The 17,051-nt window shown below is 38.1% G+C and overlaps 1 protein-coding gene across 1 annotated transcript in view; it reads left to right on the top strand.

The window, feature by feature from the left end:
- The window catches only part of CENPE (centromere protein E), a gene marked incomplete at both ends in the record, with an annotated part of 37,752 nt that overhangs the window by 6,149 nt on the left and 14,552 nt on the right, over positions 1-17,051 (top strand). Inside the window, 18 exons of the mRNA XM_084264068.1 lie at positions 140-266; positions 908-1,027; positions 3,252-3,407; positions 3,774-3,918; positions 5,147-5,241; positions 5,557-5,613; positions 5,694-5,861; positions 7,853-7,927; positions 8,183-8,305; positions 8,677-8,811; positions 9,313-9,490; positions 9,921-10,075; positions 11,666-11,980; positions 12,745-13,056; positions 13,269-13,427; positions 14,620-14,826; positions 15,668-15,952; positions 16,069-16,227. Of these exons, the coding sequence (XP_084120194.1) occupies positions 140-266; positions 908-1,027; positions 3,252-3,407; positions 3,774-3,918; positions 5,147-5,241; positions 5,557-5,613; positions 5,694-5,861; positions 7,853-7,927; positions 8,183-8,305; positions 8,677-8,811; positions 9,313-9,490; positions 9,921-10,075; positions 11,666-11,980; positions 12,745-13,056; positions 13,269-13,427; positions 14,620-14,826; positions 15,668-15,952; positions 16,069-16,227 (2,971 nt within the window). The remainder of the gene's footprint in view (positions 1-139; positions 267-907; positions 1,028-3,251; positions 3,408-3,773; positions 3,919-5,146; positions 5,242-5,556; positions 5,614-5,693; positions 5,862-7,852; positions 7,928-8,182; positions 8,306-8,676; positions 8,812-9,312; positions 9,491-9,920; positions 10,076-11,665; positions 11,981-12,744; positions 13,057-13,268; positions 13,428-14,619; positions 14,827-15,667; positions 15,953-16,068; positions 16,228-17,051) is intronic.

Here is a 17,051-nt window from a genome sequence, read left to right as displayed (position 1 = left end):
ACCTTCATATATCCTATTTTATGTGAATAAGTATTTAAGTAATGTTAACCTCTAGAAAATTTTTACTGTGTCTTTTTTCTGTACAAAAAATATTAATTCTTTATTGGTGTTTCTTTTTTCCTTCCCACTGTTTCCTCAGCTTCATCAATTACAGAGACAGCAAGCTGACTCGAATTCTGCAGAACTCCCTTGGTGGAAATGCCAAAACAGTTATTATTTGTACAATTACTCCTGCTTCTTTTGATGAAACACTCAGTACTCTTCAGGTAAGACTTCTTGCCTGTTTTCAAGCATTATTATGACTCAAGGCTTCATTGTGGACAGGTTGGAGGAGTGGATAATGTAATCCACTGGATCCATAGCCACTTGAATCCTTAGTGCACTTACAAGTTGCAATATTTGTTTTGTATACAGCATCTTTTTCCAGTTGTCACATTGTACTAGGCTGTCTACTAGAGCTTTCTGGCAGCTGGAACAGCTCTTTGCTTTGCAGGCAGTAGATAACCTGTTGTCTCATTTTCCTTTTCCAAACGCATTTATAGCTACAAGTCATTGCTTACGCAAGATGTTAGGTAGGTCCTACAAGAAAGGAAGGTAACTGAACTGTTCATGAACTTTATTCTTTAGGTAGGCTTATCTTTGGTTTTAACAGTCTCTTGAGCTTTTTATTAAATAAAAAATAACTTGCTGTATTCTTGCCTAACTTTTTTCCAAGCAAAGAAAACTTATCTTTTTTCAAAGCTTGAGTTCATAAAAATAAGCAAATTGAAATATTTCTGACCATTATTATATATTGCTCTGTATCTAATAAAGTGTCCCTTTAATTGTGTTGGGAAATATGAGACAGACTAAGTATTTTGATATATTTGTTCTCTTAACTATTGGTCATGAGAGAATATTCTTCCAGTTTGCCAATACAGCCAAAAGAATGAAGAATACTCCAAAAGTCAATGAAGTACTTGATGATGATGCCCTCCTGAAGAGGTATCGCAAAGAAATTCTGGATCTGAAAAAACAGCTGGAGGAAGTATGTAATAAATTATTAAAATTAATCTAGCCTTAGTACTGAAAGCTATTTGGAAACAATTTCAAGAGAAATAATTTGTAGTCTGAACTTGCACCTTAGTTTGCTCTCTTCTGACATAATAGGTAGTGAAGAAAGTACATATGTACTTAACTAAGGGTCTGTTGTAAAATACCACATGAACTTCTGAAGTATTGTAAGCTTATGATAATGTTATAAAAAAAAAAAACCCTAGCTACTCCTTTACAACAGAATAAATATTTGGCTCCTTAAATTTGAAGAGACCATGCATTAGGGTAGCTTGCTGTTCTTTGACAATTGAATCATAGTTCTCAAAGAGCTTCAAGCTTCTGGCAGCATGGGGAGGTCACCTTAAACAGTATTAGACTTGAAAGAATGCTTTTTGCCTCTAGAAAACTTTGAGGCTGTGTTGTCTTCAAAGAGAACACAGTCTCACAAGTAGTTGTAGGTGGTGATAAGGTCTCCCCTCAGCCCCCCCTTCTCCAAGCTAAACAGCCCCAGCTCCCTCAGCCGCTCCTCGTATGATTTGCTCTCCAGCCCCTTCACCAGCCTGGTTGCCCTTCTCTGGACTTGCTCAAGGACATCAATGTCCTTTTTATGATGAGGAGCCCAGAACTAGACACAGTACTCAAGGTGTGGCCTCACCAATGCTGAGTACAGGGGCACAATTACCTCCCTAGACCTACTGGCCACACTGTTTTTGATACAAGCCAAAATGCCATTGGCCACCTTGGTTGCCTGGGCACACTGCTGGCTCATATTCAGCCTGCAGTCAATCAGCACCCCCAGGTCCTCTGCCTGACAGCTCTCCAGCCAGTCTTCCCCAAGCCTGTAGCGCTGCATGGGGTTATGTCCCATCTGCAGCACTCTACACTTGGCCATGTTAAACTTCATCCCCTTGGTCTCAGCCCAGCAGTCCAGTCTGTTCAGATCCCTCTGAAGAGCCTCCCTACCCTCAGGCAGATTGACACTTCCTCCTAGTTTAGTGTCATTTGCAAACTTACTGAGGGAACATTCAATCCCTTTATCAAGGTCATTGATAAAGATGTTGAATAAGACTGGACCCAGGACTGAGCCACGGGGGATGCCACTCGTGACCGGCCTCCAGCTGGATTTGGTTCCATTCACCACCACCCTTTGGGCCCGTCCATCCAGCCAGTTTATAACCCAGCTGAGGGTCCACTTGTCAAGGCCAGTGGCAGCCATTTTCTCAGTCAGAATACTGTGAGAAACGGTGTCAAAGGCTTTACTGAAGTCCAGGTGGACCACGTCCACAGCCTTCCCCTTGTCCGTTAAGCAGGTCACCTTGTCATAGAAGGCGATCAGGTTAGTTTGACAGGATCTGCCTTTTGTAAACCCATGTTGACTAGGCCTGATCCCCTGGCCATCATGCATGTGCTGCATGATAGCTCCCAAGATGACCCTCTCCATGATCTTCCCCGGGACTGAGGTCAGACTGACAGGCCTGTAGTTCCCCAGATCCTCCTTCCTGCTTTTCTTATATATGGGTGTCACATCTGCCAGCCTCCAGTCAAGTGGAACTTCCCCAGGCTGCCAGGATTGCTGATAGATGATGGAAAGGGGTTTGACAAGCACATCTGTCAGTTCTCTCTGCACCCTCGGGTGAATCCCATCTGGCCCCATTGACTTGTGGGTATCTAACTGGCCAAGTAGGTCGCTAATCATTTCCTCTTGAACCATGGGAATTTTGCTATTCCTTCCCTCTCTGTCAGCCAGTTCCTGAGGATGAGTACTCAGGGAATATCTATCTTTACTGTTAAAGACTGAGGTAAAGAAGGAATTAAGGACCTCAGCCTTGTCCTTATCCCTTGTCACTGATGTTCCCTCAGCATCCAGTAAGGGCTGGAGATTCTCCTTGCCCCTCCTTTTACTGTTAACATACCTATAGAAGGACTTTTTAGTGTCTATTACAGAACTGGCCAGTCGGGGTTCCTGTTCAGCTTTAGCCCTTCTGACTTTCTCCCTACATGATCTCACTAAATTCCTATAGTTTTGGGGGGCTTTGACCCCTTTAAATACTGTCTGCAGGTAAACTGTAGGCTAAATTGTTATTTTTATTGTTAAAGATAGCTCTTCCAGACTTCAAGGACTGTGTGTAATTGCTTTTAAATATTAGTTGTGTATCTCTGTAGGAATAGCTTGTGCTTTTAAAGTGTCAGTTTGATTAATATTCTCTTTATGGAAGGTGTCTTCGAAGACTCAGATTCACGCAATGGAAAAAGACCAATTGGCCCAGTTATTGGAAGAGAAAAATTCCCTTCAAAAATTACAGGAAGATAGGATACGAAACTTAACAGAGATGCTGGTGACTTCTGCTTCCTTTTCCTCAAACCAGAATAGAGTAAGCACCTGTTATAGATCTTCTTTAACTGAAACAATTTGCAAAAGGTAGTATTAAATACGGTGTTACATTGACAATAAAGAGAAGTTTGACAGGCAATTTCCATGTAATTTTTCTTACTTTTAAAGTGATGACTTTCAAAATTATTTGTGAGTATTAATTCACTGTTGCCTTGTAATGAACAAACTGCAGAGGCTTTTGCTTTCAAACTGCTATGCTGTCATTTAATTTTGAAGAGATTTCAAACTGCTTCCTAGTTAGCAGCTGCTAACTGTTATAGAAATATCCTAATGTGACATCTACTTGCTACTTAGTACTTTGGTTGTATCACTTTTTTTTTCCTGTAAATACTTCCTTTTTTTAAAGGCCAAGAGAAGAAGAAGAGTTACCTGGGCTCCTGGTAAAGTAAACCAGGCAAACGTGGGCTATTTTGAAGACTTTAAAAAACCGAGGCTGACTGAAACAGAAAAAAAGACGCTGTCTCTGTCATCACTTCCAGACATGGAAGACTGTAAGTATCTTCAGGAAAAAAGAACAGCTCTGCAATGCAGCTTTGAAATGAGGAATAACTCCTTTTGGATAAATCTAAGTTAAAAAGCAAATTAATCTGGTGACAATATGAAAACTGTATTTAGTTTACCCAAATTATGTTTCGTGAACCCGGTTTTGAAAGAGCTGTCTGTAGTCAAAAAGGAAGTTACACTTGTCTGCCACCAAAGAATGCTGCCTGGAATGGAAGGGTGGGTTTTTTATTTTAAAAGTGGGAGTATGAGCCTTGCTTTACCAGGTGAAATAATGTGTACCAAATTCCTGCTGGGTTACTTAATTTCCCAAAGGGACTAAATTGACTCTGTGATAGTGCCAGTTTAAAAAAAAAAAAACAAACAAACAAAACCAAACCCCAAGCAAACAACAAAACCAAATGTCCTTGTATATACTTTCCAAGAAATTACCTTTTTTCTTTCTCTGTCTTCTGGATATTCAGCTTTTAACTTATTGAAACCAAAGTAAGACCTATAAGGTGAAAGGGAATGTCTACAAATACTTCTGCTATGCAGTCTATCCCAACTCCCCTTTTTGTTGCTTTTTAAAGTAGTCAGAGTTAGTCTTTAACACAGACCATCCTTACAAACTGTCCCCTCCTGAAAAAGGAGGGGGGGAAAAAGGTGTGTGTGAAATTCCAAAATCCTCAGTGAGAGTAGCGAAGTTGCATTATTCAAAGATAAGGTTGAGAAACAGAGAAATTAAAGGACTTATTAGAGGAGTGAGGGACGTAGAGTTGAACAGAAGAGAATAATTGGACAGTATTGTTGCTGAATTGCATCTTCTTACAGCCTTATTACTTAGCTGTCAAGCTTTTTTGCTTGCGTAGATTGTCAGGGTTTCTTCTTGGGGAGGGGGCAGGTTGTGCATATGTGCTTTTATCTTTAAATCTTGCAGGATACTCTTGAGTGGGTCTTTCCTTGACACTTAAACACTTTTCCTACTCTTTGACTGTATATTCTGGATTTGTTTTAATATTCAGTAACTTGTGATAAGATGGTCAGCATAAGTGCAGAGACTGGGCTCTAGTGTTGTTCCCTTTCATAAGAGAAAATTGTGAGGTTTGGAAGTCTTATTCAGTGTGCTATGCTAATTGTTTCCAATGTGATAAAATTCATTGATAAGACAGTAATACTTGTTGCCCAGTATAAAATGTATTGCTACTCTGTATTTATTAATACTCTTTTCTTTTTTAGCTATTTTTGAGAATTCTGAACATGACAACCCATGTTCAGTGGTTCCTGATCAAATTTCAGATGTAGAATGGACTGCCGGACCTAATATGAATTGGGTAACACCATAATCTATTTTGTCTAATACAGTGCAAATACATTATAGGCTTCTCAGTAAGATCAGCCTTACTCTTCTGCAGAATACCAGTTTTCTTCTATATAACTGAAGAAAGTTATATAGAAGAAAACTAGTGGCTAGAAAGTAAGTTTCCATGTCAGCTTTGAAGTTGTGGGATGGTTCTATTATTCTGTGGGTTTTGGTGAGTGATCCAGTAATTTCAAGAGGATTGGCCATTAAGACAATAAACAAGGGATATAGCATTCAACTTGCTTGATCTTGTAGATCTGTTGACTGATGGTGGTTGTTTTTCTAGACTCAGAAAGACTTTGAAGAATCTGTGCAGCTCTGTGAAGCGCTAGCTCTAGAAAAGGTCAGCCCCTTTTGTATTTTCTAGAAAGAAGACTGACATTCCAACAACAGTTTCTAAAGTTTATTGTGTTGCTTCTTTAGGATATTGCTGTAAACAAGGCCAATGTCTTGCAAACCAACTTTAATAACTTGGTATTGGAAAATGAGCAGTTGAAATTAGAAATAAATGAAATCAAGGAGAAACTGAAGGAAAAAATAGAAATGGATGAATTTGAAGCACTGGAAAAACAAACACAAAAAGATCACGAGGTAAGGTACAGTAAAGATTAGAAAACATCTGAGCATAGATAATTCCTGAGGTTATTCAGTGTGTATATGCTTACTTGTTAATTCACAAGCAGGTGATGTTATAAGCTGTGTTCAGCAACAGAATGAGTGATTTAAGTTGGTTTTACTTAGTGTACAAAATTTTTCGGAGCCTCATTGGTTAAACATGTTTTTATGTGTGTATCCATACATTATATATGCTTGATCTGAATTTCACCCTACACTTCTGCAAGAAACAGTTGTATCCCTGCATGAATACACTGATAATTGTTTTAAAGTTAAAATGTGGTTGCTAAAGCATATTTCACATATTTTTTGTACAAAACAACTTGGTATACAATCCAGGATAGCTCTGGCTTTTGGTAGTCCATTGAACTATGTGAGTTTATTTACTTAGTAATAAAATATTTCAAAATAACGGTGTAATATCTGTGGAAAATTGAAACACTGTATTTTTGTGCCAGGAAGTCAGAAAAGGTAAACCTACCTACTAGGTAACTTAGGATGTAGGAACTGCTGACTTTCTGTTCTCTTTACCTCCTCGTACGATTAGTGGAGATCTGCCTTGTTTATCTAAATGTTTTAGGTTCTGATTCTGTAACCTAAACTTGTATTACTTGTATTAGGTTCTAGCTGCCCAAGGGCTAGGCAGTGAAATAAGTCACAGCACCCAAATCCTAAACAAAACCCCCAAACTAACAAATTGAGGTTTTGAGCCATGGATGTAGTATTCCATTCCTTTCCTGATACCTTCTTTGCAGATTACTTTGTATATGCTGGTCTGTTTAATATCCTCATCCTGACCATGACACTGAGGTTGAAGCTGAAGTTGCATCCTTTTATATTGTTCTTTCAGGTTACAATTTCACAATTCTATTATGTTCTTTTTTAGAAGACCCTTTTTGCATGCTGGTCTGCCTGCTACCTTCCTTATCAGCCAACACTTAAATCCTAAGTTACAACTTTTCCTGCAAAGCTTTTGTGTATCTAACAGATGCAGTATTGTAAAATAACTTCAATTAAAAGAATTGCTTTTTTAATGATTCACACTTTCAGTTGCGTATCTGAAGACAGTCCATAAAACATAAGCATTTTTGATACCCAGGTAGCAGATTAATTATTGCAATACTGAATGGTCAGATAATTCACTAAATGCATTAGTTGAAATTCATCAATTTAAATCATCACAGGTGTAAACAGGTAAACTATATTCTAATAACAATGTTAAATGACTTCTGACAGTAGTATATTGCATCTTGACTTCTATAACCATACCCTGATTTTAAGCTTACAAGTTGGGGTTTCTCCTTAACTACAGAAATGCTCACAGGGGTGAGCGTGTTTTAAAGCTTTTCACTGATCTTAAAATTGCAGATTAGACTTTCTCTCTGCCTGTGTTTGTGACTACAGAAGGACATGTAGATAAGTGCTTATTGTAAAGCTTTTCTAACAAAGACCAAAGAAGACTTCTTCAATCTTAGGAGTGGCTTAGTATTTAGTCTTCTACCTGTGCTTCCTTTCAGAGGATGTCACTTGAATGTGTTCATGGGATGCTTTACCTCAATTTCAGCACCTTCTCATACTTGTTAATTACAATTTAATCTATTCACTATCGGCACTGTGTCATAAAAAGCTGCTTAACATGACTAAAACTTGAGGTGTCATATCTGTAAAACTTCTGCATTAATTGCTTTGATCACATTGCTCTTGCTTCTCGAGCTGTTGTAGATTAAATTGGACATGAATCCTTTCTAATTACTGAGAAGCTAAGACTAAGCTTTGCATCTCATCTATCCATTCGAAAGGATGTTTGGCAGCTGATCAAATAGATGTATGTCTGTGTATATGGTTTGTGTGCTAATTGACAAGAAAACACGATAGACCTTGCTTATTTTCATGGTGTTAGCACCTAAAATTACTGGTGTGGGTGCTTTCTAACATCCTCTGCAATTTTGCTTCAATTTGCTCCACAGATACAGCTAATGCATGAAATTACCAAGTTAAAGAATGTAGTTTCAAATGCTGAAGTGTACAATGAGGAGCTTGAGGTGAGCTTGTCCGTGAATTTACATGCACGAACACTTGTATGAAATGTGCTTGGCTTGTTTATGTAGAAATACTGTCTGCTGAAGACAACCTCGACATCACTGGGCTCTGGGCAGTCTTAGCAGCTATAAAGAGGATATGTCGAAAACCCTTGGACCACTACTATGTACAAAGCAGGCTTTTATTAAATTTACATGAAAAAACAAACCAGGCACTAGAGTCATCTTTTTCCCTTTCCCCCACCCACCCCATTTTAGGCAGAAATACACTCCAAATTGGAACAGCTGAAAGACAAAGAAAACAAAATAAAAATGTTACAGAATCGTGTGGAAGAACTGCAGAAAGAAAGAGCAGAAAAAAAGGACACATCTCTTTTAAGGGTAAATTTTTGAGTTTTCTGCTGGGTTGAGAGTTTTGGTTTTCTTGGAGGTGGGTTAAATTCAGATTTAAATTTGGTATAATTGAAATCCACTTCCCTACAGACGTTAGGACAATCTTTTTTAGAAAACTTGAAATGCTAATTACTACATTATTGTACAGTAGCACTGTGAAGTAAAGCTGTAGGAAGTGGTGCTTTTGATTCCATGTCTCAAAAGACCTTGCTACTGTTCCTTTTAAAATAAACTTACGAAGTTTTCTGAGCCTGTATTTAATTTTTAACCATGCTATAATTTGTCCATGCTTGCTGTATTAGGGCTATATGTTTCTTTGGGGTTTATTTCTTTGAGTATTTATCTGGGGTTTTTTTCAGGGAGATTGTGATAAACTGATGGATGAAATTCAGCAGCTGAATAAATCCCTCTTAGATAGTGAAGCTATAGCCTTGGATGCCAAAAAAGAATCTGCTTTTCTCAGAACTGAAAATTTGGAGCTGAAGGAAAAGATGGCAAGTACTTGTTTAAACTGCATTTATACCTGCACAAAATGCTGTTCAGGGCTGGTCAGCTCACAGACTAGTGAGGAATGGGCTTGGTAGAGATGAGAGATGGTAGAAATTTGGAGAAAGCTAAATGACTCACTCTCAAAGTAATGTTTTTATTATGAGGTTAATGGAAAAATTCTCACTTTAAGAAAAACATTAAATAAAAATAGAGGCTTCTTTCACAGGAGGGTGGCTAGTTTTAGGTTTACCAGTAGAGAGAGCGCGAGCAAATGAGCAGTCTTTAGGGAGTCACTTAAGTGATAAGTCACTTAATAAGGATATAAGACTCCAAACCTGATCTTGCCAGTGAACAGAATAGGAGATGTAAACTTGAAGTGGGATGGAGCTTACTTTGAGCTTTGAAGGAGTAAAGACAACAGAAATCCGACAGATGCAATATTTAATGTTAAGCAAGTAGATTTTTATTTTGTGTATGAATTGTATGTTGGTTTTGTCTCCCTGAAGAATGAAATTTTAAGTAATTACGAGCAAATGCAAAAGGATGTTCAACTCTATCAAAGCCAAATAGAAGCGGGAAAAGCCAGTTACAAAAAAATGCAAGCTGACTTGCAGAAAGAGTTGCAGTCTGTATTTCAGGAAAACACAAGGCTAACCTCACTGATGGAGGGTAAAGTTCCCAAAGGTACTGTTTCAGGCGGTATGCTTTTTCCCTTCCCCCTCTCTGTTTTCTCCATAATTGTGGTGGGATAGGGAAGACTTTGGCTCTTGTTTCCTCAAATACTTGGAGCTTCTCTCAGTATCTGCTACTGCTGGCATATAGTAACTGCTTTAGCCCTTTCTTGAACTGTTTGGAGAGCTGTTTTGTACTTGGCATAAAGATGGTCAAGTTAATGAAGTCTGCCAGGGAGAATCTAAAGTAAACTGGATGTCAACTGAACAAGTGATGATGAAATTTAGATGAGTTGTTTCATCTTTTAATCCTTGGTCATTGATAAGTAACCTTTTCTAAAGTTATACTGATAGTACATCCAGAATGCGTTATAAATCCTAATTTAAAACATACTTTTCTTCTCTTACACTCTCTTATTAGTCTAAATTTGTTAATTCTTTAGATCTGCTCTCTTTTGTTGACCTGGAGAAAAAGGCAGCTGACTTAAAAGGAGAACTAGAAAAAGCATTGAAAGAGAATGCCCTTCTACAGAAGCAAGTAAATGAGCTATCAGAATTTCAGTCTCTACCAAATACTGTTGAGATACAGCAGAAAGAGGTAAACAAAAAAAATACTCTTCCTTGTTTTTATATTGTACTTGATGCCTGAAAGCCAGAATCAAAACTCAACAGCCTTGGTGACTATGAAGCAGGTGTTCCTTATTGCAGCGTTGGGCACACAGGGGATCGATCGCTCCCCAGAATGTGGGCGCTGTTTAAAGCAATATACAGATTAACTCCACGTATTCATTATAATTTCTAAGAAAAGGCAGGGTTATACAAATTATTTCCAGCAAGTTGTTTACATTAACTCCTCCCAGATAGCACATGCTGAGTGACACTTAGGGGGGCTTCTGCTGGTCTTCAGGGATGAAGGCTAAACGTCTTCCTCTCTTAGTGCATGCTCTTTACTTTTTTCTCTATAGTTACCAAAACACATTACTGAGCTCAAAAATACATTGCTATACAAACTAGTTAGGAACCCCTTTTAGCTGAAAACAAGATGTACTCTGTCTCTTAATTGGCTTTTCATCTCATTACTTGACTCCCATATCTCACTTTCTTTAGTTTCGAGGCTGTTGCACTCTTATGGCTAAATTTTGTAGCCAATTTCACAAAACAGCCCACGAGGTTACAGCCATATTCTACTAAAATCCAAAACAAATCTATTCTTAAAACTCACAAATTAAAATTATATTCATTGTCTCTTAAGCTACATCTGCATCAATCTATTCAGCATTATTGCATTTCATTGAACCATACTTGACTGGTAACATTAATGGAGGCCTACTGTATATGAAGTGTTAAAGCTAAAAGTTGTCTTGAATCAAATAACCTGCCTTATTTCTAGTCTGACATCTGCCTGCCTGTTTGCTGTGCTCACTATTGATAACTCTGTGTGTATGTTTAATAGTGTTTGATCCTGGCTTAGTGTTGTAAAACTGAATTTTTGTCTACTTGGACATGGTATGTCCAAGCAGATATGCTGCTTGAAGCAAGAGATTTAACTTGCAGATTCTGGAAAGCTTTTCTTCTGTTTCCTGGCAGGTCAGAGCTAAGCAGACTAAGTTTGCTATAAATGTGTCTTAAAGCGTTTCTTTGCAGACACTTTCTAGATCCCTGTATCCTTAAATATCTGATACTAAGCATGCAGAGTGAGAATTACACAGGACAAGTAATCTCACAGAATTGTGAAAACTCTGCAAAAGTTCCAAACCACCCTTCCAGTGGTTTATATCTGTTAGTTTACATCTCACTAGGTTTTGTTTATAACTTTAAAGTCTGTGTTGTGAAAGAAGTATTGATGCATCTAGATACTCAGTTTAGGAGTTATAGCTAGGAGTATCAGTCCAGTCCCACCTCAAACATAGTAAAAAGGAAATATTTAAAGAATGTCTGAAGAGTTAGAGGAGAAGTTTCAAGGCTTTGGAAGGAACTTATCTGTCTTGCTGCTTTGAAGCATCCCTTGCTAGGCAGCTCCATCCGAACTTTTGGGCAAGTTCCTTTCCCAAAGTAAATCCCAATGTACTGTGCTGTGTGTGTGTTTGTACTTTATTTCCTACATCTGCAGATGATCAGGTTTTTTATTATGCAGCTGTGAGAAATACTGATTTAGAAAATGCTAATAATACTCTTTCTCTCTTGGCAGATTCTTGAAAAAAGTGAGGAGCTACGCTTATTAAAATTGGAGAGAGAAAAGCTGCTTTCTGAAGCAGCTGCTAACGAAATTAGATTTAAGCATATGACTGAAGAAATTGGAAAATCAAAAGATGATCTAGCAGAGGCACAACTTAAATATGTAAAGTCTGGCCAGGAATATGTAACGCTTAAACAGCTCCACGAAGAACTAGAGCAAAAATTTGTTGCTGCATCAGAAAACAATGAGCAAATGAAGCTCCAAATAGATATTCTATCTAAAGAAGCAGAAGACTCCAAAACAACTTTGGATGAATTAAAGTTAGAGGTCAGTGTCGGATTTTTTTTAATACTACAAATGAATTCCTCATGTCTTATATGTAAAAAGGAACAAACTTCAATGCTTTTTTGGGGAAGGTATAAATCACATTAGCACTGAAATTCCTCTAGCATGAGTGGAAATTACCAGGTGTATAAGGTTCCAGGTTATATGTTCTTGATTTCATTTTTTGATTTTTCTGCCATTCTTAAGTTGTATTGTCAGTATGCAAATTTATTTTTAAATGTACTGTTACTACCTGCTCTAAAGTCTTAGAAACAAGGTTTCTTCATCAGGAACTGAAGTCTGTCTAGTTTGAAAGGTCTTCTGTTCTAAGGAGAATCACTGTGTAAATTTGCAATTAGAAAGGGGGGGGAACATTTTAGGAGGAAGAGAAGGAAACTGAACATGCTTTTTTTTTTTTTTTTTTTTTTTTTACAAGGCTTTTGGTGCTGATATGTCTGTCATATTCCTTCTATGGATTTGATAATTCCTCATTTGATAATTCCTTAGCTACGCTTAGGAACATCTGTGTGGTGTTAAATTTTAGTAATACTTCTAAGAGGAAACCACAGGAGGGTTCCCTAAAAAATACTTAATGTGGGCAAGAATATAAGCAGTGATTTGAAGTAAAACGATCAACTTGTTTTGTTGGTGAAAGCTGCTATCTCTCACCCTTTCTAAGCTAATATAAGATTCTGTGAGCACATGTACACACTGTTTAGTTTCACATTAAAATGAAAGTGCCTGGTCTTTTCCTTGATAAACTAAAGCTCTCTGGCAAAACAAAAGAACTGGAAGAAATTGCAGCAGAGCACAAACAACTTCTTGAGGTAAGAGAAGATTTTATTCGGACTCAGCAGAAGTTAAATGAAATGGAGCAATTAAAAGAGCAAGAAAAGGCTATGGAATCAAGACTACAAGCCAAGGATTTAGAGATCCAGTCAGTTCTTCAGCAGCTTACTGAATGTCAGGAACAAATAAGAACTTTAACCCAGGAAAGAGATTACCTGAAGGAAAAAGAGGAATCTCTCCAAGCTGAGACAGACCAACTCAAAGAGGATATAAAGGATACTGTTTCAATGGTAAGATTTCTGCCTTTATAGAAATGGGCTGTATATGTTGAAGGGGAAGAGTGTAAGAACTATATTAAGTATAATAATAAACTATATTGAAGTATATAGAGGAGTTGAGGTTTGTGTGTTTGGTTTGTTTTTTTTAAACCAAGGAGTGCTTCCTAATGTTGCAAAATACTTCTTTTTTTTTTTTTTGGTGTGGATCTTCTTTTATTCCTAAGAATATTTTGGCACATGAAGATCTGAGAAATGCACAGAGTTCTCTTAAGCAATCCCAGAACACTGTTAAGGAGTTACAGAAAACTATTTCTGAAAAAGAATCTCAGATTTTGAGTGTTGAAGAGGCACGAAGGAAAACCATTAAAGAGCTTGAAATACAGGTAAAATGTTATGCATTAGTTACATGAAAAGTATTTTTAACTTTTATTTTCTAATCGTAAAGTATTTCTAGTTCTCGTGAAAACAAGACTAGTTAGGCTGCTTCTAGTCTTTTCTGCTTGTCTGTAAAAAAACTTCTCTGTCTCTGATATGAAGTGGGCAAGAAAGTACTGCTGCCTGATCAAGGGTTACCTGGGGTAGGAACGAGGCAAATGGTTTATAACGCTCAGTCCCTGTGAGAGGTGTAGGGCACAGTTGTAAATGGCAGCTCAGTTCCCAACACAGCAGAAGGCTGATCCACTGGATTTGTGCCTGGTCAACAACTGATGAAGAAGGGTACTGAGAATATTGTATGTTACACAGTTACTTCCATGGAGCTGTTGGAGCTAGTCTGGAGGAAAGTCGCAAAGATGTTCAGAGGGCTGGAGCATCTCTGCTATGAAAAAAGGCTGAGAGAGTTGGGCTTGGAGAAGAGAAGACTCCAGAGAGACTTCACAGAGGCCTTCAGTACCTACTAGGGAGGGCCTACAGGAGAGATGGCGAAGGGACTGTTTACACAGGCATGTAGTGACAGAACAAGGGGTAATGGTCTTAAGTTGAAAGGGAGACGATTCAGATTAGGTATTTGGAAGAAATACTTCCCTGTGAGGGTGGTGAGTCCCTGGCACAGGCTGCCCAGAGAAGCTGTGGCTGCCCCCTCCATGGCAGTGTGCAAGGCCAGGTTGGACTGGGCTTTGGGCAACCTGGTCTAGTGGAGGGTATCCCTGCCCATGGTGGGGAAGGTGGGAGGGAATGGGGGGTGGGGGGTGTGACTAGGTGATCTTTAAGTTTCCCTCTACTCCAAACTGTTACGCAATTCTCTATGAGCTGCCAGAGCCAGTAATTCAATGGTTGTCAATTCAGTATTTGCATTGTCTTGAAACAGATGTGTAAAAATAATCCAGCAGGTGTTTCTTATTTGGCTTCTTCCTCTCCAACTTCCAGATAAAAATCTGGCCAATATTGCAGAAGAGACTGCTGAAAGGTTGGCATTCAAAACAGGTGACAATGGCTGAAGGTTCAGTTCTAGAGCTTTTCTAGCTTGGTTACAGTGATTTGAAGTTAAAAATACTGTAGGAGAGTGAATCAAACAACTTTCCATTTAATTTTGGCTTTCAATTAATGGAAATAAAGTCTCTGCACATGTCTTAACAGATATCCCAAATGACAGAAGAGATAAAACTCATTACATCAGAGAGAGACCAGCTTGCTGAAGAAAAATCAGAAAATCACTGTAGAGAAAGTGATGAGCTTCAGGCACTGAAGGAACGAATCTTTCTCCTTACACAAGAGAACAGTTCCTTGCAGGATAGGCTGGATGGCTTACTTGTGAAAAAAGAAGAGTGTGGTGAAGAAACTTTGGTAATTATGCTATGGCTGTAATGGAAAGCATGTTTATTTGTACTTTCACTTGAGTGAAACTAATTTGCAGCAAAACAAGCTGGAGAAAAGTGTCCTGCTTCTTGACTGTAGAACACAAAACACCAGGGTGGTGGTTGTTCACTTGAAGTATATTCCACCCACATCGTTGTATAAATTTTTCCTGTAAATAGAACTTTTAACTTGATAGAGGATGGTGATGTTCAGAGTTGTTTTGCACAGAGATGTTGTTCTGTGAGTAGCTGAAGCTAAAAATTGCTCTTCTGGAGAGGGTGGTTCCACATTTTCAAAGCAGAGTGAGAACTGACTTTTGTTCTTGGCCATGTATGTTAAGGGACACTTCAGCCAAGGTTTGCTGTAATTGGACATGCCAGTTGCACACATTATGTGTGTGTATGCATACATTTCAAAAAAGTCAAGTATGTGTATATATTTTAATACTTAGGAAGGAAATGGACAATTTTCAAGGCAATACTTGCATTAACACCACTGCAATTTACTGGTAAAACTAGAAATATAGATAAGGTCTCCATAGTTTTGTTGGTAGAGGTGTGTAGGGTTTTTTGGCTTTTGGTCTTTTTACCCTCTCAGGCTTAAGCTATGGAGTTTTACTTCTGTAATTTGTTTCAGAAGGTCCTCACTTCAACTTTTACACATCTCTTATTTCAAGAAACTTGATTTTTTTAAGTTCAGTCAAATGTCACTATTCTGGAAAAATACAAACCTCTAAACATTGTTTCTATTTGTTTTACATAACCTGTCAAAAATCAGAGATGTTTCTCTAAAGCTGCTTCCTCTAATGCATTGACTTCTCTAAAATAAGATACCACAGATTCAAGAAAAATCTTGTGAGCAAGAATTACTTCTTCTGAGAGAAGAGCTGAGTCAGGCACAAAGGAAACTGCATGAAATGGAGGAATTGAAGGCCAATGAAACTCAAAGAGAATCTGAAGAAATGGAAAGAACGGATTTCGTTCCAAAATTGAATGACTGTCAGGATGTAAGCACTCTGACTGACAGAGAAGATGATAATCTTAAACAGGATCTGGAGAAACTCCAGAATGAAATAGACCATCTAAGAGAAACTATACAGGAGATAACTAACAAGGTAGAGAAAAATAGTCCTATGCCTGTAGGATAACAGCTTTAGTCTTAAAGCTTCTGTCTTAACTTTTGGAAGTGTTGCTTGGGTTTTAACCTGCTCTATTTGTATCATGTCCAAAGAATTCAGAGATGCAGGAAGAATTGAGATGTGCCCATGACTCTCTCAGACAACATCAGGAGACTATTGTGAAGCTGAAAGGAAATATTTCAGAGAAAGAAAACCAACTCTTGAAAGCACAAGAGGCATTGAAAGAAGCAACTGATGAACTGCAGCAGAAGGTCAGATGACTTTTTTCAAGTAAACTAAAACTCCTCTCAGAATTGGCATTCCATGTGTTCTGCAGACTTCAGTTTGTAAGGGCTCAGTAAATGTAGTAATGAAACTTAATTAAATGCTTTTCCTTTTTCTCCCCTGTACTGCTTCCATAGAAACAGAAACAGTGAAAAAATGATCAAATGCAATTTGACCTGCAAGCTACAACCATTACTTGTAACTAAACATGCTTTAGTGCTGAATGATGAAATAGTATGTGGAATCAATACTGCTCTTTGACCTCAGTGCATTTTCCAAGTCTTTAAATTTTTAAAATTCTAATATATTTAGCTTTGTAACTCTGAAGATACTTGAACAACTAAAAGAAAATTTACCTGATTCTGTAGCTTGCTGCACTACTAGAAACTTCTTATTGCTTTATTATTTTCATGTCTGAAGCTATTGTGGTTTTTAGAAGACATTAATGCCTGTTACAATCAAGTCTGATGTGGGTAGAGCAGTGAAGTAATTTTTATGGAATTATAATGGCCTGCAAGTTTTTCCTTTTGTCTCCCAATGAAACAGAAGCACTGAAACTTGATTGAGGAAAATTGTTACATCTTTACTATAGTAGTAAGTTAATAGAGGTGTAGTCTGTGAAACATTTGACTTACAACAATCCAATTACACTCTTTCTAATCAGAACCTGGTTGTCATAGAATCATGGAATGATCTGGGTTGTAAGGGACCCCAAGGATCATAGAGCTCCAAACCCCCTGCCACAGGCAGGGTCACCAACTTACAGGCCTGGATCTAGATGAGGTTGCCCAGGGCCCCATCCAACCTGGCC

Source organism: Gallinula chloropus (assembly GCF_964237585.1).
Source record: "Gallinula chloropus genome assembly, chromosome: 4".
NCBI lineage: Eukaryota > Metazoa > Chordata > Aves > Gruiformes > Rallidae > Gallinula > Gallinula chloropus.
This window is presented reverse-complemented; position numbering and strand designations above follow the sequence as displayed.